The 26822-nt window shown below is 31.2% G+C and overlaps 1 protein-coding gene across 6 annotated transcripts in view; it reads right to left on the reverse strand.

Annotated features, from left to right (window-relative positions):
* The window catches only part of LOC113512633 (CUGBP Elav-like family member 2), a 549805-nt gene that overhangs the window by 250572 nt on the left and 272411 nt on the right, over positions 1-26822 (reverse strand). For 5 of the 6 annotated variants that reach the window (XM_052900074.1, XM_052900071.1, XM_052900073.1 and 2 more), the window contains one exon: positions 15858-15905. The exons of the other annotated variant lie outside the window; for it this stretch is intronic. In XM_052900074.1, coding sequence (XP_052756034.1) covers positions 15858-15905 — 48 coding nt within the window. The remainder of the gene's footprint in view (positions 1-15857; positions 15906-26822) is intronic. 6 annotated transcript variants of the gene reach the window in all.

Genomic DNA, 26822 nt, shown 5'->3' on the forward strand with positions numbered 1-26822 from the left:
CTCCGGCACTATGTTGAATCTACAAATATCGTTAGGTAATGAGTGTGAAATCACTGATAGACTCGTGAATAGTGTCGATAGTGCCACTTGCTTTTCGACGTCTAGATTTCTCCTTTGGAAGACCTGTACCGCCATCTGCTGAGTCTATTTTTCTAATTAGAATAAAAACAGTCTTTCAATATGGATCAAATAATACACATTTAGATGCTTTCGTCAAAATCGGTTGAGTGATTTCTCAAGTATCAGTCAAAAATACATTTATTTATTAAAACTTTAATGTAAAATTATATAAGTAAATACGTATGTGACGGATTTAACACCTAACAAAGTTCTCTACTAGACATGAGGCAAGCAGAAAATTTTGTAGGCGGTGCATTTATTACTAGAATAAGTACAAATATTGTTACTACATAAAGATATTTAATGCTGGCTGTTGACACTAAGGTTTTTTAGAACAATGTATTATTTTTAAGTTTGTTCTATGTCAGATTTTTATAAGACATGTCTCGTATTTTTTTCACTAAACTTATTATTTTATATCTCAAATACATATATGTTTTATTGCTGCATCCTGCTATTTACAACAAAACATATTCGTAAAACTTCATTAAAATCGGTTAAGCGCTTTAAGAGAATAACGTGAACTAATATGGGATATAATACGGGATTTTTATATATAATATTAAGATATACTTACTAATGTCTACTCATGGTTTCCTATGGGTGATTCTAAAGATAGATTTATCAACCTACAATTTTTTAACTGTGACTTCGTTCGCGTCCCCGGGATATATTAATCGACCGGGATAAAAAGTGACATGCCCTTCGCCATCGTAAACAATTACTATGTGAATGATAGATTCTATGCAATGTAATGCAAAATACAACAAAGTTGGTGGAGACATTTGTGTTAAATTAACACGACACACAAAAAATACAATGAAGTGATGAACGTTCTTTTCACTTTATCAATTTTCTTCACAATTTTATATATATTCTTTATTGCACAAAAACATACAGTAACAACAATAAGTTAATAACAATGTTAGCAAAGGCGAACTTATCTCTAAAAGAGATTTCTTCCAGTCAACCTAACGCAGTGGCATAGGAAGTAGTGAGTGGGCAGTAGTAGTGCAAGACAGAAATTTAAATAAATATTTACATAAATTATAAATAATTATATATATACACACATACATTCACATATATACATACATACACATACATATACATATACACATACACATACATACACACGTTAAATACAACATATAAATATCAGATACAAGAGAACACAATGATGACAGTCTTCTAATCATTTTTATATTTAAATTAAATTGGAAAGATAGAATGATTTTAATCTTTTTTTGAAGGAACTGCTAGACGGGCTATTCTGAATATTCACGGGAAGTTTATTCCACAGCTGTACAGCACGATATGCAAATGAGTTACCCATAAAATGGGTTTTACAGCTGGGAAGCTTCAGTACCCTGGACTGGTTCAGACAAAGACGTCTAGGTCTGGAAGGAGGAGGTAATAATTGGAACCGGAAACGAAGGTAGGAAGGAGAATTGGGATCATTAAGGATATTAAATTTTCATTATTACCAATAATTATAATTAGATAATTTAACTTTATATAAAATCAACATTCTATATGTAGTACTAAAAATGTAGCTTAACTAGTATTATACTATGTAATGAGGGTTGAGCGCTGTTGTCTGAGTTACAAGTTTTATACCATAGTTCAGACACAGATGTTTAAACTGATTCAAATGTACAAATGAATTTGTATCTACTTTTACTGTAATTTCCAATGCTGAGTTTGTTACAATCATGGTTATGCAATAAAGTTATTATTATTATTAAAGTTCTCCTTATTGGAATTATCCATTCTGAAATGAAAAAAAAAAAAAAAAAAAAACGCTCATATTTTGATGAAAAATATAATATATATATATATATATATAATATAATATATATATATATATATATATATATATATATATATATATATATATATATATATATATATATATATCTATATGTTTATATGTTACACGTGTAACGGGAAAATAATGAACTCACTCGAGCTGCGGTCCGCAGTGTGAGACGAGACGCTGTGACGCAAAGCACAAAATGGCCTCTGAAGAAGACTTTCGATTGAAATTGAAACAATTGTCGGTAATGAGAAAAATGCAGTGAGTCCAATAATTTCCCGGTACATATGTATATAGACATTACAGACATAATTGATATAGATATACCATTCGCGAGATCGCTAGATAAAACGCAATCGCTTCTAATGTCATACGGCATGCGCCATATATCGCGAATGGGGGCACAAGTTTATTTTCAATTCCGACAACAATACGCTGTTTTTCTCGCAAACTACCCACTTAAATATAATGCGGGCGATACCGCGCGAGCGATAGGGTGTTTTTATTCTTTTCGCCAGCGGTTTTAGACACAAGAGGTGGCGATTTGTAAAGCACTAGTTGTAATTGCAATAATATATTTTTATCACGACTTTGAAAACTATTCACTAAAAATTTATTTTAATTTTAATAAATCATAAAGTTTTATGGATATCTCTATTTATATACATAAGACACATTTTTGGACAAGATAATTAGTAAAGTAATAATTATAATCTATTATATACAGGAATATTAAGATTTTTGTTTTATTTTTAAGTCGCTTGAAAATAAAATATATTACTAATTGCTTTATAAGAGACACGACAAATTTAGCATAGGATCTTACTAATAGAAAACCAGACTATAAAACGAGTTTTTGAATAGTTTAGTTCCGCCATATTTATTTTATATGGCTTTGTGCAACTTATACTAGTCTGAATTTCAAAATTAAAACATTATAACAAAAATCTATTTAGTCTTAATAATAATTTGAAAGTGAGTTTCTTTGTTTGGCCTTTTAATACAAACAATAGTCTCGAATTTTCGAAAAATTCGAGTATATTGTTTCTCGAAATTCGAAAAACAATTGGTATACGTGTATTATATGAGATAGTTAAGGACATAAGTAACTTTTTATCGTGATCAATAAATATATCCCAGTCACGCTAACAATGTCACGGATGAAGATTGCTAATGTATATATAGGGCTGTCGCTGACACTTCAATGAAAATATCTTACAAAAACGATGTACATATATAAATTCCCAACTCAATCTTAATATCGAGAATATTTGTACTCGCTCTTGTAAACCCTACAAAGTTTGCTCAAGTTTTGAAATTATTAAAAGGTTGACAGATCAAAGATAATTTGCAGCTGCCGTCGCTGAAGTTCTGTAGAAACCATACAAATATTGACGTAACATCCAATATATATTTTAATATCAGTATCTATGTCGTCTGTAGGATTTAATTTTTCGGCATCGACTAACGACTTTTAAATTTTGTATGGTAATTAATTATTTTTATTATATTTTGATATTATTTTCTTAAAAATATATGTGAAAAATACTTTTATAAACAGCATAACGTTGCCATGTGATCCCGGCATAGAATATGTTATTCCTTCTTTTCTCTAACTGTGATTACCAATCCGCCTGCCAAGTATGGCAACTACAGGAAAAACCCCCCAAAAAGAGGGAGGCCTATGTCCAGCTGTGGGCAATTAACAGCTGATATGATAAACTATATAATTATGCTCAACCAACTTTAAAAAGGATCGATGTTTTCAACTTGCCTGTTTTTCATATATATGTTGTGCGACTTATTTTTCAATGCAAAATCATAATTAATTTTCTTATTAAGTAATTATTTTATTGCTCAGAAAAAATAGTTTTTTTTTTAAAGTATAATTCGCTAACAATTTGTACCGTATAACAAAGTCCCTCATGGAAGTATTTTATTTAGAAATATTGTTTCGGGACACATGTGAGACTCCGATAGACATTTACTGCTGCGCGGATAGCACAGGTATTGAGTTAAGGAGGAAAGAGAGCGATTTAAATTCCCTTTTATGTTGTGAATGTGGGGTCCTGGGAACATTGATTACAGCTATCGGTCAATGACAGACAAATTTCCTACTTGTATTGTCTGACAACTAACAGCTTTGAAATGTTAATTTTTGACGATCCTCGTGTCACAGTAATAAGCACTTTGTTTTGCGTAAATGTGGTCCTGAGTTCGATTCCTAGTCGGGCCAATTTAGGAACCTAACTTTTTTAGATTGGCTCGGGTCTGAGTGTTCCAAAGTGGGCCCCTCATATGATCGTTGCCTGGTTTCCTTTAGTACCCTTTAGTACCCTATTATTATTATAAATAAATACTTGTGAAAATATTACTTATTCCGCTTTTAATTTTACTTTAATTACTTTATGTTTATATTTTATTTTATATTAGTTTGATTGTTTACCATCAGACGGTCACACATATAGGTCGTTTTTTATTTATACTTTATTTTAGACAAAAATTACATTGTTATTATTTATATTAAAGGAAGATGTACAACAGACGAGCTTAACTCTGTAAGAGTTCTCTTCCAGCAAACCTTGAGCGGAAAGGAGCATTAATTACTAGCGGGCAGTGTGCGTACAATTTAAATTAATAATTGTTCACGGGTTTTGTATATTTAGAAAAATATAAAAAGGCTTTATAATAGACTACATAATAATATACTTTACGTTATATATATATATATATATATATATATATATATATATATATATATATATATATATATATATGTATATATCTATATATATATATATATATATGTTAATTTGTTATTCGCTACATGTGAATAATTTATAAAATATTTTCGCCCTAAATTATGTCGTATATTTTTATTTCATATTTACTCATTAAAGTTTTATATTTACATCAAAAGCGTTTGCAATATAATTTTGCGTCAATTTATTTCTTATATAAATTGTGAAAATGCTATAAGCTTTTACTGAAGTGTTCATAATATTATAATATCTATTTATTACGTCGTCGCTGATAAGAGTAATATTATATGAAGGTAGACGTTTAAAAATTTAGTAAAAATAAGTAATATTAGGCTTTATATTAATATGCGTAACTTTTTTATGTACTTTAAGTATACAACTTTTTTGTATATCACGAAGATGGTAAATAAGCATACGGCCTGTCTGATGGTAAACAGTTACTGTAGCCTATAGACGTCTACAACACTACGGGTGTCACGTGCGCATTGCAGACTTTGAAGAAACCTTATTACACCCTTTTTGAAGAATCCCATACTGTAGTTTCTAGGGAAAACCTCAGCAAACTAACTTAGAAACAATAATGAACGATTATGTTGAGTTTTTTAATTGAGTTCGAACTTAGAAGGTTTCCATTATGATTAACTTCGTTTCTTTTTGTTAATTTTTTTGGTGTATTTCATGATACTTTCACCGGTCTTAAATTAATGTTTATAGTTCTTTTTATAAAGAAAATTTACTCATGTATTGGTCCATACATTTTTCTTACTACAATTATTGCTTTGTGAAACAAAATTATACACATATTATTTCTTCGTGTTTGCTCTAATACCTCCTTGTATACAGTGTTTAAAGGATAAATTGATATAATGGCTGCCCCTCTCCGTAGGTTCTTATATCTAACATGTTGTGTTATGTACGTAATACTAGCCGTGTGGTCCCGGCATAGAATGGACCACCCTTTCTTTCGCGTGGGTGTCGTAAGAGATGACCAAGGGAACTTAAAATGGTCAAAGGATGAGCAGCAGCGTCCCTCTTAAAACATCACCAAAAGCCTAACTGTGGTCGCCATTTCGCTTACCAAGCGTGACAACTACTAGCTAAATCCCTTCAGTGATAAACTACCATAGGAAATGGCCCATTCTCTTATGATAGTCTATGCGTACTAGTAAAGTATGGATATAGTATAATATATAAATAAATAAACATACTAAATATTTCAAGAGTAGTGTCTGGGGCAATAAATCTGGTTCAATGCTGGAACGCTGTCGAATAGTTTGCCAATAAATTATTAAGGATTAAAACTATTTTCTATTTAGGCGAAAATAAAAGCCTGTCTGGATAGTTCAGATAGAGGCTTCGAGTAGAATGTAGTTAAGTTTTAATCTTTAGATTTTTATAATTAAATAATTTTTGTATTGCGACTTTTTTTATACCATAAAGGTGGCAAATAAGTAGGTATACAGCCCGTTTGATGGTAAACGATCACTATAGCCTATGGACGCCTGCAATACTAGGGGTGTCAAGTGCACATTGCTGACCTTGAAGAAACGTTAATAGATCTTTTTTGATGAACCCCATACTGTAGTCACTAGGGAAAACCTCGGCAGGGAGTTCTTTTCACAGCCTGAGAGTTCGTGGGAGAAAATTTCTCTGGAACCGCACTGTTGTACGTGACCATTTAGGTTCAAGCATGTGAGGATGAACTCCCTGTCGATGGTGAGCAGTGCGATAATAAAAGACGGTTGTTGGTATCATTTCAAACAATTCCTCACAACACAATCCGTTATAATATTACCATAAGGTACTTCTATATGTTCTCCTTTAACCAAAGGTTGTCTGTAAGAGATTGCCCTAGCGATAAGATCGCCTTTTGTACCTTTATATGTATATTTTGATCTGTACTTCGTGCTACTGTATTTAAGTTGAATTGTTTATATGCCATTGTTTATTTTTATGGTTTTGGTATAATATGGAGTTAAATAAATAAAAATCAGGCGGGCCACAATAACTATTGTGTGTCGTATTATTTGTATTGTTTTATAAAAAGCAACAAACTGTGTTACTCACTCCAAACATTGTCGTATCTCGTCCAATAAATAGTCATCGTGTGGTGTGATGAACTGCAATCCTGTTATTCAAGTGGTAAAATACACAAAGGAAGGCAAATTCTCACCTTAGAACTTAATCCTTGATTCGTGTTTTGTTATGATACTAGCTTTGACCCACTGTTTCGGCTACCTAACCATGATATATTTACTGACCTGTATAAAATGTAGCCCACATTAGACTCCGTCCCATATACTACCTGTATACCAAATTTAATTATAATAAAGGCGCTAATAAATAACTAACTAATGTATGGAAGTGCTGTAAATATGGAGATATTATATTTTTAATTTTTTTAACATATGTAACTATACATATATATGTATATATATAATCCGGTATTCTACACAATATTTAGACAATATATGAGCTATTTTTTATCCTGGTTATCCTGGTCCGTGAACATATCCCGATCACGCGAACGAAATCGCAGGTAAAAGCTAGTTTACTTATAATACAGGTTCAAGATTAATTTTGCCTTTATGCCAGTCGACGCTAGCTCCTCTAGTCTAGTGTATATCGATTTATCAGTAAAGGAATATGAGAGAGCTTACTATAAATGCTTCTACAGTTACCCGGCCGCTGTGTGGCTGTCTTCATTAGATGCCTTCGAGCAACATACTTTCAGTATAACAAATTTAAAAATAATTTCCTTCAATACCTTTAAGAAACGCGATAGCTACAATTCTCAATGTTTATAATGTTACGTGATTTTTACTTGAAATTTTAGGATAATTATGGGTTTTTGAATGGATAAAATGATAAAGGAATAGTCACCCCGCCCGTGCTAATGGTATACGTCGACGGGACACTAGTAAAGGATAATAGGTTAGTATGAAAGCAGGTCAGTTAGCCCATTATGATGAATAGACCTGGAATTCAGCACGATGGTTACCAGGAGGGACACACGTGGAAGTCGACCTGGTTGGGTATATTGCTAATAACGGGGCCCTTAGTTCCCATTACTAACAATCCCTTTCCCCCCTGTGCAATTGGTTTACGCTGGTGTTTAGTAGTTCGTAGGTGAGGATGAAGTTAGGACAGCTGGCCTACAACGACGTTTTTATCGGGCATTAATCACGAAGGTATACAGGGAGCAGCGTGGAGATGGTCTTGTTAAGGTATAATATTAGCAATGGGGCTCCTAGTCCCCATTATTAACAGTCCCCTTTCTTCGACAAAGGTAAGTTGAACTCAACAAAATACAGTTAGAAAGGATAAGCAATGTAAAGACGCAATAGGCAGTACATATAACATGAAAAAACAACGAGAAAAGAGGAAAAAGCTTCACGAGTGACGAATCCGTAAAGGCAAACGCAGTGCAGTACGACCATTTACGATGGAGAGACGAACTCTGTTGCTTAGCAGGAAATTAATGAATGCTGGTGACCCAAGATTGCTCCTTACGGCAGTATATAGGTTATATCTATCTTTAGTGGTCAAACAACAGCTGAAATAATAATAATGGTAGTTTATCCAAATAATTCTATTAATTCTCATATAAATGCGAAAGTTTGTATATATAGATATTAATATATATATACATATACATACATACACACACACACACACACACACACACACACACACACACACACACACACACACACACACACACATATATATATATATGTGTGTGTGTGTGTGTGTGTGTGTGTGTGTGTGTGTGTGTGTGTGTGTGTGTGTGGGTGGGTGTTTGTGTATATGTGTGGGTGTGTATGTATATAAATGTATATATGGATCTATTGTGAAACTTAACCAAATAAATAAATTCGATTTTCTTTCATTCGAATTTGGGAGAAATAATGACAACCTGTCACGATGAAAAATTGCATTCGACTGGCTTCGCTTTTGCTGTAAATCTTATATTTTAATTTAATTTTAATAAAAGATTTTATTTTAAATGTAATAAGTTTGGCCGAAAGAATATTTATACGTTTAAATTTTCTTTTTCATATTAATATTATAAATGCAAAAGTAACGCAGTCTGTCTATTACCTGAACCTGAACCTCTGAATTAATTTTGATGAATTTTGGTTTAGAGATATATTGGACCTTGAAGAAAGTTACCCTATGTCATAAAATAGAACTAGAATAGTATAATAGTGAAATAGGAGATGAAATCTTGTATTGGGAGTCAATTATTTCTCAAATATATGATAAAAAATTAAATAAATGTCGACTACTCGATGTATTAATATTACACACACAAAGTCACGGGCGGAAACTAAATTAGCTACCATAAAATTAAACGTATACGTCAACTATGATTGAAGAATTAATTATATTTATTATATTAAATAAAATTTATCACCAATTTGCAGTTTAACCCCTAATTTATTAATTAATGTAAAAACTGAGACAACATTTTCCAATAATTGTGATGAAATTAATTAAAATCTTTGATAGTAGGATTAAGCGATTCAAAATATTTAAGAAATTTAAATAACAATTCTTTGTTAGAAATTTAACCCCAAAATTAATTTATTAAATTGATGTCGAGATTGATTAAACCAATTTTGTAATTACAATCAAATTTAGAAGAAGAAGATATCTAATTAAATTATACCTCTATAAAATTAATACAAGGAAAGGAAAATAAATGCAACAGGATTTCTCTACAGAATTACAAAGCTCTTTATTTAATATAATTTAATACAATTTAATACTTACTTTATTTTAGAAATATCTGTATACAGATAACTATATTCATAATTTGGCCAAATCGTTATATTGATTTAAATACTTTTTTGTCAAATCGTGATTTAAAAAGTTTTCTTTCGACAGTGTCACATCATTTGTAATTTTCACTTTAGAATTCCACAAATGTTCAAATTCTATTTGAGTATTTAGATAATATATTGTTGTACAAATTTTAGTAATACATCTCATTTCTTATGAATATATTTAATCAGATATGGAGAGGGCTAGGTTCGGAGTTAATTTGCGTGATAAAATCCGAAATGGTAATAATCGTAGAAGATAGAAAGTGACTGACATAGCCCGATAAGCAAGCTGTAGTGGCAACGGGCTGGTTACATATTTCGAAGAAGCGACCCATCGCAAACGCAGTATAAGACAACCTCATACTAAATAGAGCAACAACCTCAAATGTATTGCAGGGAGTCAATGGTCATGTCATTACAGATGGCTCCAGACCGTTCTTTATGGCAGTCTATGGGGAAGTCCTATGTTCAGCAGTGGACAGATAACGGCTGATATGACAATGATGATTAATGAGTATTGTAAATTAAAAAAAGAATTTAATCAAAAATAATTCTCACTTTGGTAGTATTTATACCAATGGAATAGACCAGCCTAATTATTGTAAATTGATAAATATTTACTACTGTGTGGTCCCGGCATAGAATGGATCATCCCTTTCTTGCTCGTGGGTGTCGTAAGAAGGGACTAAGGGGATAGACAGCAGCGTCCCTCTTAAAACATAACCATAAGCCTTACTGCGGTTGCCAACCCGCCTGTTAAGCTTGGCAACTACTGGCGAAACACCCTTCTATGGAAAAAGCCTATGTTCACTAGTGGACAATAAACGACAGCTATTGTAATGTTTATAAATATTTATTATTCCATTTATTCATATCTTTATTGTAATATTAATGTTAAACTTAACAGTATTACCTGCGATTAGGATATATTTCCAGAAACATCGACATAATCGGGGACAACGTTTCAACAATACCCAATATTTTTTGCGCTGGCTCTTGCGAATGGAAAAAATAATACGAGTTTCATTCCACATGTGCGCAGATGAAATTTTCATACCGATAAAAGCGTGCGAATATTTCGCAACCAGAGAGAGAGAATACGGGCAACTTTTTTAATCATGCGGCTATTAAATAATAAATCGTGGGCCCCTCCCCTAATCCAGCCAGCGGGTACACAGTGAAGTGCGCGAGCGAATTACAGTAATTATGTCGGTTCGTCCTAAGGGAATAATTTGTTGGTTTCGGTCCCCCGCGAAATGTAGCGCCGCGGCCGTTTGGGGACCGGCTCGGGTATAATCACGACGTTTGCGGTCACTATCGTGATGCTGTTGCTTGTTACGCTGTATTATTATACTCTCTGTTCTCTATCTATATCTACATCCTTACTAATATTATAAATTTGAAAGTACGTTTGTTTGTTTGTTACATTAGCTTAACTAAAATTTGGTGTATTTCATAAGACGGAGAAGGATATAGGCTACTTTTTATCCCGGTCAGTAAACATATTGTAGCCACGCGGATGAAGTCGCGGGTAAAAACTAGTATAGTAATATTACAAAGAGGAATGACTTGATATTTCGTATGTTCATTTGTAATGGATGAACTCAAAAACTTCTTAACCGATTCCAAAAATTTTTTGACATATAGAAAATTAAATTAACATAGGCTATATATTTAAAAGAAAATACAGTTTCCTACGAAAATTGTTATAATGTGGCTTAAGGTATCAAAAGTTTTCCTATTAAACCTATTCGTAATATAAAATACTAATTTATCTGTCTACATATCTATTTTCTCGTGCGAAACCGGGGCGGATAGTGTAGTGTGCAGTAGTGTATAAACCATGTAAAAAAACTGTGTGTACTACTTAATTATATTTGAATTTAGAATGGAATTAATGTTGACAGTTAGTTATGTAATTCCTTACGGTTGGTACAAATGACTTACATAGAATACAGCGAAGTATCAATCAATGTGAAATCTTAAAGGCAGTGCAATCTCTGATAGTGGATACATAATATCTTAGTTAGACTGAGTGTTGCCACATGAATGGTATCAGTAATAGAATATTCTGTGATAAAGATGATGTGTTTCACGTCTAAACATAGGCGATGTTTGTGAGCTTTGTCTTAGTTTGTATGTCAATAGGTAATACAATACATAATAGAAAGCATACCTAATGAACGTAAATTAATTTAATTTAGGTTATTCTAAAGATTTGCTATATATTTTTAAACTTAAATGATAATTATTATTTAAAATAATAATAAAATGAAATTATAAATGCCAAATTAACAAAATAGATTCTTTATAGGTTTACATGAAACAAGAAAATAAAACGGATTTTTAAAAATCCGTCGTTTCATTTTTAACAAATTTTGTTAAAAAAGGGATTAAAAGTTTTGAGCATGAAAAGTGCAAATAAATTGTATATTTTTTTACAATACAGGAGGCAAACGAGCATGCGGCTCAATTGATGGTAAGTGACTACCGCCGCCCATGATCACCAACAACACCAACGGCATTGCAGGTGTGTTGCCGGCCTTTTAAAAAGGAATATGCTCTTTATAATCTATCTATGCTCCTATCTATTCATAATTAATGATCAAAATATGAGTTTGCCAAATTCATATGAACGGCATTTGTCTACATTTTCACCGATTTTGGTATCATGGTATACCAAAATCCTAATATATGATATATATATAAAGGACCTTCTTTATTAATTTAAAGTTTCTGGAAATTAAACCTTTTTATGGTTTCCTTTGCCACCGACAAACAAATACAGGTGGAATATTATTTAATTTTTCCTCAAACAAATTTGAGATACAAAAGATAAATGGGAACCTAATTAATTATTATTCTTTTATGATGTATTTACGTCTTATTTGAAAATTAATTAGGGTCGATTTATTGTTTTTACCCTCTTAAAAATATAACAAAAATTTAGAGTCAGGGTTAAAAATAAATAGCTTCGTAATTGATTATTCTTATTTTTTTTATACTAATATGGTGGCAAACAAGCATATGACCCGTGTGATGGTAAACAGAGTTACCGTAGTCTATAGACGTCTGTAACACCAGGAATGTCACGCGCGTGTTAGATATTTATTTTAAATTATATTAATTTTCTTAAACATCTTGTGTCAAAATGTGTACCTACATTTATTAATAAAAATCAAAGTAACTACTTTAAATATAATAAAGTATTAAAATTGTTATTATACCGAATTTGGTAATAAATTATTCTTGTAATGTACATAGAACACTAATTTATATTTTAATTGATTTTATGATTATTTATTATCATGATACTTAAATAAAAAGTAATGAAATTGTAAGAACACGTGCTTTCACTGACTTGTTCACTCGAATTCGGCCGTGTGGATACAAAAGATTATCATTTGGGTGGGGAGACACTTCTTATTCAATCGTTGAACAGAGCGGAGCTCCCTTACGTATCAAGAGTGAACAAGTATAGTGAACCACGTGGTCATTATATAAAATATATCAGTTGTTGTTGATGGAAGTCCTAAAGAAGCTATAGTTAAATAAGTGTCAATGGATTAACAGAAGTTGGGTATTTATGTTATATTATTTGTTATATCCCATATACAAAGTAAATAAGTAAATATATGATTTAATAGTATGATATCTAAATTAAATGAACTGTGAGAACTTGTGCTTTATTTGTATATATTACCAAGAGGCTTACAACCTTTATATTGCTAAAGAATATACCATATATATAGATATATATATATATATAAGTTAGGATTACGTAATTGATTTATCTAATCTGATACGTGCGTTACGTACTCTATCTACATTACAACTTGAAGTGATGTAATTATTATTGCTATAAATGAATATTACTTTTAAATATTGTTATTTATTATAATATAGAATACTTGCTATTTTTTCAAATTTTTAATGTGAATGATATAATAAAATGAAATTGGACTGATAATTTTGTAAATTGTGTATAAATATATCTGTACCTGTATGTGTAAATTGTCACTTTTAATACTCTATAAATCATCATGGAATATTTGAGATTAGCCATGGGTATTATCAATACCACATCACAGTGATTTCATTATGTCCACGGTGCTGTTCATATGTATACACGATGGTTATCTCTTTACATGAGGTGAGTCGGAAACTTGTTTGTCATTCTAGGTACCATAAAAATCCTCAAGATGTCGTAAGGGGGCGACTAAAAAAACAATATGATAAAACAACACAAAAAATGGATAACTTTAAACATAACTATGTACAAAACAGTCTTACTAATGCAGTATTAGGAAGCAAATATCCTCTCCTTATGGGAAGAGATCTGTACTGAAAAGGGGGAAGTTGCTTTATGTAAATGAGGTCCCGGATTCGATTCCCGGCCGGGACAATTTGAGAAACGAGCGTTTCTGAATTTGCTCCGGTTTGAGTGCTCTGGGTTATGGCCACAGATGTTCGCCGCTTGATTTCTCATAACATAAAGATTTCTCCTAGTTTGAGAACTAGGCGAGTAATCTTACTGTATGCCACTTACTGTAATTACTTATTATTATTATTTATTTATAAACTTCTTCGTTTTTAGAACTGTGTTGTATATTATACTTACTTGGTCATGAAACAAAGTAAATGTAGTGTGTATGTTATATAAGAAAGGTTATATGCGTGTATGGCGAGCGGCTATTTCATCTTTATCTATATCTAAGAATTGTCTGACAATTATGCAAAAGTTTAATATGGCAGTCTTTCGTAGGGAGATGCAAAGATTTTCCGTAGACCTATTTATTGAAGATTGTGATGCAAGTGGTTGGGTGGTTATATTATTATTATAGAATATAGAATATATATAATTATTACTAATAATCGTTATTAATTATAAGATGAATTATTATTATTATAAAATTGCGATCTGAAGTCATTCTCACAAAAATTATTGGATTGTGGTAGTCCGTCCACGCCTATTTGCATAGGAAGAAATAGAGTTTTTACCTTCATCCAGTAAATTTTTCCAATTATCCTCTTTTAAAGAATTTTCAAGGAACATTTGAAAAAAAATAACCAAATCGGTCTAGTGGTTCTCGAGTTTTGAGATTAGCAACTTCTCATTTAGTAACATATTTTTTATTATATTTATTTAAATGATTTCTACTTTTTTGACATAAAGTAAAATCAATGTGCATATTGGTAAATTTATAATGGACATAATATTGAAGTTTTGATAAACGAGACTCTGTTATGAACTTAGAATTTGTTACTCCGTCGTCGACAGGTCCGCGGAGAGTAATTTGTAAGTTGAGTTCTCATATGAAACTTAATACTATAGGGGTCGTTGCCATTCAAAACCGCAACATCAGACCTATATTGTGACAAACTTTAATGGGATGCCTATTATATATAGAAGATATAAATATAACAATGATTTATAGTTGATTCAAAAAATCAGTTTATTTCTATAAATATAACTTTCATAATTAATTAGCAATTATTTTATATAAGTTATAATTAAATTAAAATAGGTAAAAAATTAAAAAATAGTTTTCAAATTAAACGTTCCAATTTTAATTAAAAAAAAAGAAAAATACAAACTTTACGGATACACTTATCAATTGTCAGGCTATTTTAAAACGTACCGTTTGCAAGTACTCTATAAAAGTACAATTGATTCGCTTACGTTCAAAAAGGTAGTAAAAGAAAAATTAACTGCATTGTAAAGCCGGAACATAAAGTTATAGCGCCATAATTTAATGGCCGTTGTCGGCTATGTCATCGTCCAATCTTGATTATGTTTACATCGGCTATAAAATTAATTAGCTATTAAATCGTAAGTGCTTTTTATTATTCAGGCAATATGCTGGCGGTTGTTTTATGACTTGTTAAGAATCACTCTGTCTAATATCTGATGTAATTATTAACTCATTGAAATACGTACACTTCAGAATTCGTTTCGAAATTGGTTATAGTACAGATACTATACTATATACTATACTATACTAGTAAAGATACATCATCTTGAACAAACAAGTGAAAATCTCTAAGTCGGTTTAATCGTCGGCTTAATTTTTAGTTGTTCATATGTCCGCTAGATGGCGCTAGATGGTTGTAGGTTGTTGCCGAATAATAGGTAAAATTTGATAGAGAAAGGTTATTGATTTTAGTTCTATACAAAACAAAATCCATTAAAACGAAAAATTTTCATTGTTTCTGATTCGATTTCGAAATTTATAAAAGCCCTATTATAAAATAAATATAATAATAATATTGAAAAATAATTAAAATCATTAACTAATTAAATAACGTGATAAAATATCGTACTTATCGCATGACTGATTGTCTTCAGTCAGTACTGTATGTGAAATCCACCTGAAACAAAGGAAAAATGCATTAGTCACGAAGAATTGCCATTAAGAAAAATTAAAATATAAAATTAAATAGCTTATTTCAATACTAATCTACGTTTAAATTTCATTAATATCTATACTGGCACAACATTTTAATAAAGGGTTAATAAAATATACAATTTGCATTGCAGGGAGCCAATGAATGCAGGTGGCTCAGAACCATTCTTTATTGCAGTCTATGGGGAGGTTCAGCAGTGGACAGATATGATGATGATGATGATGATGATGATGAAAATATTATGGCAATCAATGGGGAGGTCTATATTCAGCAGTGGACATATAATAGCTGATATGATAATGAAAATATACAAATATCTTATTACTCGTAACATATTATAGTCAAATCGTTATTCTAAGGACTAATACATACATTGATGTAAATAAATTAAATACATTTATTATAATTTTGTATGTTACACACATTAGATTTATAACATTGATTTGGCTTCTGCTGTTTAAATATTGTAATTATTTTTAATTAATAAATAAATTGAAAGGAAGTAAATTGATATTATAAATATATGTTTAAGTCAGAACTTATTATCATATTAACCTTTAACTGTCCACTTGATGGACATAAGCCTCTCCCTTGGGGGGTTTTGCCAGTAGTTGCCACGCTTGGCAGGCGAATTGGCAACCGTAGTTAGGCTTTGGAGATGTTTTAAGAGGGACACTGCTGGCCATCCACCACTCGCAGCTAACTCTATGCCGCACGGGGACGGACTTTTTCTTCTATAGACATTAAATTTATTTCTTGATATTTTGTAACGTAATACTTTCGCTAAAAGGTCATTACAAAATTGTAGATCTTTATACAATTTTAATAATAGGCCTATTTAATTATTATTTATTTATTTTACACTTAATTGCACTATTTATAAATATAGTAAATTGGGATTGAATATTACACAAGCAACCCCAATATACTCGTATCAATGCTATTTGTCAGCTATCCGAGAATGTACAACATAATTAACATCTTATACCACAGTTAATTAGAATTACATATACGTATATACATAAGTAACACAATACTAACAAGTAATACGCATAAAACAATCGAATCGATATCGTTGGGTACGCTAATATTAGCGCGACCGATCGTCTGTACTCGGGATATACGATCGATTCTCGATCGGAGTGAAATAACGATATAATTCAACCGGCTATCCGTGTCCCTCGCGCCGCACCTGGCCTAGGGCTGTGCGGTTAGTTACGTAAATACGGAAGTTGATAAACAGACGCAGAGAAGTGAAAAATTCGTTAATTGATAAAAAAAAAAGTCAATATTAAAATTGGAATAGGCAATATACATGTATATCTTTTTTCACTAAAAAAGTAATTTTAGTTGTATCAATATTCCTAAGTACCAATACGGGAGTAAATGTTTACATTAGAAAAGAAAGATTTAGAATTAGCAAAAATCGCGTAACATACGCATATAAACTATAAACATTATTTGACTACTGGATAGAATTCATGCTATCTGTCGTCAAATTTTGTATCTTGTATTCGAATTTTCAACGTTCAATATTTGTTTACCGTTACCACAAGAGATGGCGCTGCATAAATATTGAATATATACAGTTTTAACCTCTATATAATGAAAAAAGTATATAAATATATAGTCTCTCTTAACCTCTATAAATGTGCGTTTCTCGAATGTAACATTTGAATATATATATAAGGTTTTTTATCTAATTACATTTTAACGAAGTTGCTTAAAAATATGAGTCAGGTTATGATTGAATTTTCCATGCTATCAACTTATGGTAGAATACATATGTGATACGACAATTTTAATTATAGAATTCTATTACGTATCTATACGTATTGTGTTTAAAGGAAATATTTTTTTGCAATTTGGTATGGTAAACAAATTGACTTCTCGTTAAAATTTAAATTCATGTGATCGCGTACAATGCGATTTTACAGGAGTTCTCTCAGAGAACGCTCTGGTTATGAAATTTGATCCCTGCTGAGGTTTTCTTTACAGACTATGGTATACAGTTCTTATAAAAACAAAGTATTAAGATTACTTCAAGATCAATAAGACGTACGTGACACCCCTAGTGCAGTAAAGATTTAGTACGATTGTGAAAAAAAAAATTACTGCAATTGTAGCAAAAATTGACACTTAAAAAATATTTTAGTCATTATTGGCCACTATTAATATGTGTAGTATATATGTATTTCTTTGTTTATTACAGCACGTTGTGTATACTCCTAATCCTAAGTGAACACAGGAATAATATGGTCTATGAATGTGATCAACCGGAAAGAAAATGTTCTACTTTTAACGGTTCACTGCACTATGCCAGCCATTACTGAGTGCTTTTTTTTAAGAATTTGAGACAATAGAATGAAGAAAATGCTAGAAAAAACACTCCCAAGCTATAGAGATTAAATGATTATTAATTCGAAATTTCAGATGAAAATAATAAAAGTGAATAATATAACTTATTGTTATTGTTACTGGTTGAAAACCAACAAACGCTGTGCAGCTGTTCACATTGCGCTGGGACACTCACAGCATCAGCTGAGCCGGTTCCTTTTGCCTAGTATGGAACACATTTTGTACATGTTATCTATATTTTATATTGCAATTGTATGTTTACTGGCAATAAATGTTTCTATTCTATTCATTCTATTCTAAAATAAAACCACTGTTAATTAACATGACTAAGTTGTTGGTACTCGCTGAAACTTTGCTCTAATAAATACCGATTAAGCCTTTTGGATAATTTTCCATGGTTTAGTCTACATAGATGGACCCATGATATTAAGAAGAAGACCGGAAGTGGATGGATACGATAAGCAAATTGATTATACTTGCTGCAAAGCATTAGTGAGGCCCTATGTCTAACAGTGAATAGATACAGCCTGAATTAATGATGATGACGATGATGATTTGCATGAGGTTTTTCTGTGTATTCAATTAATTAGAAGAGTATATTTATTACTTATTTCTATAATATTATATAATATTTGATCGGGGTCAACATTTGACAACCCTGTCCACTTCGACGGATAAAAGGTATGTGTTAAACGGCGTCGCTCGTAATTCACTATCCGGAAGATTTGTGGCCACATTACAAGAGTAAGGTCAGTAAATTTAAATTCTTTTTAAATCGCAGTGTTATATCATCGAAATGGTACGATATTTATCGATGAAATAAGTTAAAAATTTTAAATTAAATTTCGTAAATGGCTAGTTAACCAATGTTTTTACTTAGTGGACGATTTTTTAGGAAGAACAGATAAACATATAGTATTGTTATTGTTGCCAATGCATGTATTGATCAGTTCCTACCAAAATGTGACATTTTCATGCTATTCTGTAAATGGTTAAATAGACTTTAGAAACTTTATTTAACACCGATCACCGATACCCTATTTACCCTTACCTATTTAAAGGAAATAAATTAATTATTATTATTATAAAAAAAAATTAAGATTTTGATACTATAGTACAGTTAACTAGCTGAGTTGGTAACAGCTCTTATTTTAAGTATATTAAAACAGACACTTGGTAAATTAAAAAAAAAATATTTACATTTATAATATTTATTTATTTATTCTTTATTGGACCTATTGGTACAAAAGGTAGTCTTATCGCCAAAGCAATCTCTTCCAGACAACCTTTGGGTAAAGGAGAAAAGAAAAAGATAAAAGATATTTAATATTATTAGAATAACACCGAATACTTAGATGATTTGAGGGAAAAGGGATTGTTAGCAATGGAGTTTGACAGCCCCATTGCTAACAATATGCCCTATTAGATCGTCCTCCACGTGGTTCCCCCTGGAAACCATCGTGAACAATTCTTGTTGAATTCATTACGATGGGCTATCTGACCTGCTTCATTCTCACCTATCATTCTTCAAGGTGCCCCGCCGGTGTATACCGATAGCGCGGGTGTGGCTACCATTCTATTATCACCCATTAAAAAAAAAAACTTAAATTATTTCTTTAATTTTATAAACAGAATTTAAGGTAAATTAATTGGCATTTAAACCATCCATCATGAATTTTATTAACATGTAGTGTTTGGTACGGAGAGATTCATCGACTACTTTTTATTTCAATCAATCAATATATTTACTATATAAATTAAGAGCGAATAAATTATCATATATATTGATTTATAAATTATTACTTTTATTATTCGAGTATAAGTTAAATTTTATGGTTGTTTCAAAAGTGAATTTCAAGTTTTCTCTTTTAATTTTATATTAGCGTACTAAGTTAAAATAATAGCTCGATACGTAAACATAACTTTTGCAATTTAAGGCCTAATATAAAAGTAACAAAACACAGAATCATTAATTTGGATTTATAGACAGACTTGCACCGTAAAGCCCTCGACCCCAGACCGATTATATTTAGGGGTAAAAAATTGCTACTGCAATGAAAACTTTTCTTTATTAGAAAATGAATTAGTATGGAGCGAAAATATATTAGAAGCTCGGTTTTACAACAATATAGGTTTATTAATATTACATGTATATAAATTTTTCTAGTCTAGTAGAATTTAAAGAAAATTTAAAGAAAAAATGAAAATGAAATTAATTTAAAGAAAAGAAGAAAAAGAAAGGGATAATCACTTCGATCACAAGACAGTCTGCTGCTATCCAACAGTGGTATCGATTTCAATCGATTAACATATTGTTGATAAACCGATTAAATGTTTAGATTTGTTACTAATTTAATTTCTTTTTTATAACACTGGGGGTAGAGTTTTTAAAAATTAAATTTGATTTAAAGATTGTTTTTGTGATAATTTTAACGAAACTTTGTCTTTTCATTAAGTTCTATATTATAATGATGTTTAGTTATTTTGTAATGCTATGAATTCATTAAGGAAGGATTTCTCGAAATCGCCAAGGGAATGGATTGCACGTGGGCGAAGAAAATTAGTAAATAATAGTCTGAACGTACTGATCTTTCATTATTATTGTTTAAAAGTATACATATACTACTTAAAACTTTATAAAATAAATACCTCGATTAAAACAAACACATTCACAAATATAAATATTTGTATTGTGTGAAGATAAAACTCATAATTAATAGAAGGCGAAACACTATACACCAAGCGTGTATGTTGTGTGTGTACGTTTGTATGTGTGTTGTGTGTGTGTGTGTGCGTGCGTGCGTGTGCGTGCGTGTGTATGTGTTTATGTGTGCGCGGGTGTGTGTGTGCGTACGTGCGAACATGCGTATATGCTTGCGTTATGCTTGCGTGTGTGTATATGTATGGATGTACGCGGCTGCACGGTCATATTTTAAAAGACTTAATTTTAAATCAGAATACAAATATTATTTTTAATTGACTATATTGAGTCATATCGGTGAAATATTTTATTACCAACCCTTTTTCACTCCGGACGACATACAAGGGTGAAATGTGAAAATGTGTCGCGGCGAAAATATTATAGTGCCGGGCGTATTGTGGGGTGCAAGTGCTTTATAGTTTTCATGTTTTTATGTCACACATAAAACTGTATGTGATGTGTCAAAACCACTGTTATAACATTGGAGTTACGCTAAGAACTATTTTATGAAGATGTCGTAACAAAATGAAATAGAAAATATATTTATTAATTTAATCAACACGTGAACCGTACATTAAAGTTGCACATTTTAAAGTGTCTGTTACTATTAATAAGAAAGGAATGATATACTACTCCACTAGCCAGGTAGTTTCATACAATATTTACGTATTTTTTTCCTTGTACTTTCTTGTTGGACGAACGAGCATGCGGCTCACCTGATGGTAAGTGACTACCGCCACCCATGATCATCCACAGTACCAGAGGCATTGCAAGTGCGGCTTTTTAATATATATTTATATAGGTTTTATATTTTAATATAATAACTACCGGTTAAACTTACGTGTAATTAAATCGAAAAATCTCGACTAGTTTCGGAATCAATTCATGATCCTTAGTCATGAGCGACCGTGACGCGAGCACGAGTCTGATTATATAACTTTGTTTTTTTTTATACTTACGAAATTGTTTCAGCGGTTCCATTGTTAGCTACAATCATGGTTATCATATGGACGATTGACTATGATCTCTCGAGATCCTATGATCGAATTTCGGCTTAAGAAATGATCATTTGAAATGAGCTTGGAGGAGAGTATATAAAGCCATTTTGTGGTAAGCCATATCAGAGGCTGAGATGTGTAACGAAGGCGGCCTAGAAAATCTTGACACCAGAGGGTGCCACCTTCACATGAGCAGTAGTAGTAGTACCAATATATATATATATATATATATATATATATATATATATATATATATATATATATATATATATATATATATATATATGGTGTTCTTGTATTTACTTAGATATATATACTATTTACGTAATTATATTATGTTTATGATTTAAAGTATATTTTTGATTGTCAATTTATATATTCATGCAATGTCTACAACTCTGTTGTACTCATTTCAACGAGTTAAATATATAAAAGCAAACATATATTTATACAGGTAAAAATATCTAAGGTATAATTTACTTTAATTTTATTTTTAGTTAAATTATATAAATTGCAATATCACAAAATATTACATCAGTAAAATTACTAAAAATTGAGAAACTTATATATATATATATATATATATATATATATATATATATATACTAAAACAGATATATATGGCGTAAGTAGCAAATATTCTTTAAATGACATCGCTAAGTAAACATAAAATTGTAAATTTTGTACTTAACCGACAAAAAAATTATCGTAGAATATAGGCGATTCATGGTATATAAAACTCAGTTTAGGTATTTTTGTCGCTTAGTCAATTTTGCCTTTCAACCGTCGATATATATATATATATATATATGGTGTTCTTATATTTACTTAGATATATATACTATTTACATATTATGTTTATGTAAAGTATATTTTTGTTGTCAATTTATATATTCATAGTCTACAACTCTGTGTGTATCGGGGGGAAAGGGATTTGTTAGTAATGGAGACTAAGAATCCCATTGCTAGCAATATACCCAACCAGGTCGACCTCCTTGCGGTTCCCCGTAGAAACTATCATGGTTAATTCCTGATGAATTCATCATGATGGGCTAACTGGTCTGTTTTCATTTTCATCAATCATCCTTCACTGGTGCTCCGCTAGCGTATCCCGTTAGCGCAGGCGGGGTTACCATTCCATTTTCACCCATAAAAAAGGCAACTCTGTGTATATCTATGTATGTTTTTAGTGTATTAATTTACTGTAGGTGTTTTTTTCATCCCTATATATACAACTATGGTTCATTTTAGTTAAATAACTATATAAACTTCTACTATTGTATTAAATGTGTTTCGATACTCATTTTCTATTTTTAGATAATATAAAAAATGTAACTATTAACTTTTTAATTATTTCCAAAATAAATAAAAAGAAATCTTTACAATAAGGCGGTATAATGCTGAAATCAAATTTTCCCAAAAGAACGTACTATTTTTTATATCACTGAGGTGGCAAACAAGCATGCTGATGACAAGCAGTTACCGTAGTCTATGAACGCCTGCCATACCGGGGATATTACGCGCACATTGCCGACCCTGAAGAAACCTCTTTACCCCCCTTTTGAAGAACCCCATGCTGTAGTCTCTTGGGAAAACCTACTTACAAATAATTATCAAGAGGAAAGTGTAGTAAATAAAAAAAGAAAGAAAACAAAAGTCAATAGAGAAATAATGATACACACAACGTTTCGATATTTAGAAAGTTCGTTAGCATGGCTGCCACTTTTTATTTGGCTGAAAAGCTTTTTAGTGTTCCGCGTCAAATTTGTTGAATCTAATCTTTTATAAAACCATATTCCGGGAGGTAGAGTCAAATTATTTTTCGTCTACGTAATTGGAAAAACAACTGCGTAAAGTGGAGGTGAATTATTATATGAATAATTTACTTCTTTTTCTTTCTTAATATTATATATTTTTTTTATTTTTTATTTTATTTTTTTATATTACTCAGAATGGCAAACAAGCTGACGGCCCAACTGATGTAAAGTGGTAACCGTCGCCTATGGACATGAGCAGTACCGTGGACATAACAGAGTATACTGTTTCGCACATGATACCCCCCATGCGTTGCCATTCCTGAGGACTCAGGTGTTACTCCTTTGTACCCAGTAAATTCACGCATTATATACAGAAATCTTGACTAATTTGTCAATTCTTTTATTTTTTACTAGCTATTTCATATGGGTTTCTTTGTTTAAAATATGTAAGTAAATATCTTATCTATTAATCTATAGTTCACTTTGGTACTAAATTTTATTTAAATCCGTTGAGATACTTTTGTATAACAAACATCTTCAAAAACATTACAAATGCATTTGCCTTGTCTGTAAAAATTCTACAATCCTTTGTATTCACACACGCATACTTACGAAAGAGTAAAAATGAAGCAATTCAATCAAAACTTAATATATTTTATTGATTTTTTCTCGGTTTGAATGGTGGGATATGGAATGTCAACGCATGGGGGGTATCGTGAACGAAACAGTATACTCTGTAATGTCCATGTTACTGCTTATATCTATAGGCTACAGTTAGCACTTTCCATTGGCATAGACCGTCCTACCATTTTAAGTTGAATAAAGAAACTTTAATACATTTTACCTTACTGTTCAGTTCACAATATTTTTTTGTACGGAACTACCTGTACATAAACGACGCGAACTTGACGGGATTTTTATTATCCCCGCCCTCATGCCCTCACTTAAAGTCTTAGTGATGTAGTAAAATAACTTTTGCGGGTGGCTACAAACTTGTGACATAATTTCGCCAGAGTTAGCGAACTCCGCCTAAAACGGCCAACTCAGCTTTATGAAGAGGACGACCGACGGGGAATCAATAGATCATAATAAAATTTCTGAAGGGCCTCCCTTATTCGGGACCGTATTTAGCCACCTGAAAAGTATTATAAATAATGATCCAAGTTTTTTACGAGAGCCGAGTTTTAATAGGGCATTATACAACGTTTTTATTATGGTGCCCTGACGCTGCCGGTATCGATTTATTATTTCGAGCAACAATAAATATTTTGGCTTGATTTTATATGTCAAAATAATGAGGTCAATGTAATTAAGATTTAATAATGGTATTCATTACAAAACCTTTTTTATAGCATCAATATTTTTATAATTATAATGAACTCATAATTTTTATAATAAAAATAATGCGTAATAGTAATTAATATAAGTAGATTATTAGCTAATAATATTATGAATTCCAAATAATTCAAGACTGTGTTCCACAAATAAAGCAGGCTATATTCAGCAGTGGCCAGTTAACGGCTGTATCATTATTATCATCATCATCATCATTACAAACTTAAAAATATTGTCATCAATCGTAGAATTAAAAGATTTATGCATATAGACATCATCGTACTCAAAAATCCAGTCATTGCTTGCTTGTTTCTTATAGCTCGTGTTCTAATCAATACACATAATATTCAGTCATCAATGATTCTGTTAAATATCAATATCTCAAATGATAATTTTAATCAAATATATTTTATATCCAAGACAACTCAATTATAAGCATTTTTGATTAGTAGTTTTTCATGTATCCACCATCCAGTTCGAAATGCAAATTCAGTTAAGAAGAACGGACAAGAAACTCAGCTGTTACTTTTTTAAGTAAAAGTTGAGTTAAAAAAAAAGCAAATGGACAAAACGACTATCACGAATTTCATATTGATAAAAAAAGTACAATCAATCACAGTATTCTGGATACAATAATATAAGCTATAATATAAGATATGAGCTAGTACCTACTTTTTCCTTTCAAATACCTACAATTTCCTTCTAATTATATATATATCATCATCATCATCTTCCTACCCTTATCCTAATTATTATTTGGGGTCGGCATAATATGGTTTTATCCATATTACAAAAAGATTTGGTTCTTAGTTTTACGACCGGCCACCTGCCTGACGTCAACCCTCTTTGGGAATATAAGTGCTAACACAATATTAAAAAAGAAAAACTCATAATTCCATAGGAACTAATAGACCAATACTAATCAAGGAACGCTTAATTTAATCTAATGCATATAAAATGTGACAGTTCTTCAGTTAGGTCGTGAAGTAACGTTGAAGAAACTATTTATAACAACTCACCAAACATTTACTGTTCTTATCTTAAATTTAATACAAATATATCATCGTACTGCGAATGTAAAACATTTCACGAACTGTTCCAAAGGCTTGCAGCAAAAATTTCCATAAAATAATACACACAGTGGTACACCGACGTTGCCGGGTAAGTCGTGCCGATAAATAATAATAAAGGAATGCTACGGGAGCGGAATTTAATTATTTCCAACAAGTTGGCAGCAGAGCTACTGGATTGTGCAAAATAAATTTCGTGAACTCCCCCCCCCCCTCCCTGTTCCTCTCACTAAACAGTGCAATTTACAGGCATTGGCCGACGAGAAATAATGGAGATTTCGTATTCGACTTGATGATACATTAGACATGCATCTACCGAATAGACACACGTTCTGCATATTTGCATATGACTGTGGAATTTTGACAGTTTTTTTTTATCAAACATATAATATCATACACATATGTACATAATAATACATTTACAGCTTAAGCTGTAAATGTATTATTATTTTTTAATGCAAATTATTTATTTTAAACATATTGTCTACATATTGTAATGAATATATTAAATACCGTTTTTGATTGTTCCATATCCTCATATTGTTTTATTGTAACCCCAATGTAATGTTACTTTTGGTGTTAAAATGCACTTTTTATTCAATTTCCAATGAAAGGAGGATAATGAAACATTGGGATCTTCACACATTATAGAATTGATTCAA

This window comes from Galleria mellonella, unplaced genomic scaffold (assembly GCF_026898425.1).
Source record: "Galleria mellonella isolate WM207_F2 unplaced genomic scaffold, CSIRO_AGI_GalMel_v1 utg64, whole genome shotgun sequence".
NCBI classification, from domain to species: domain Eukaryota; kingdom Metazoa; phylum Arthropoda; class Insecta; order Lepidoptera; family Pyralidae; genus Galleria; species Galleria mellonella.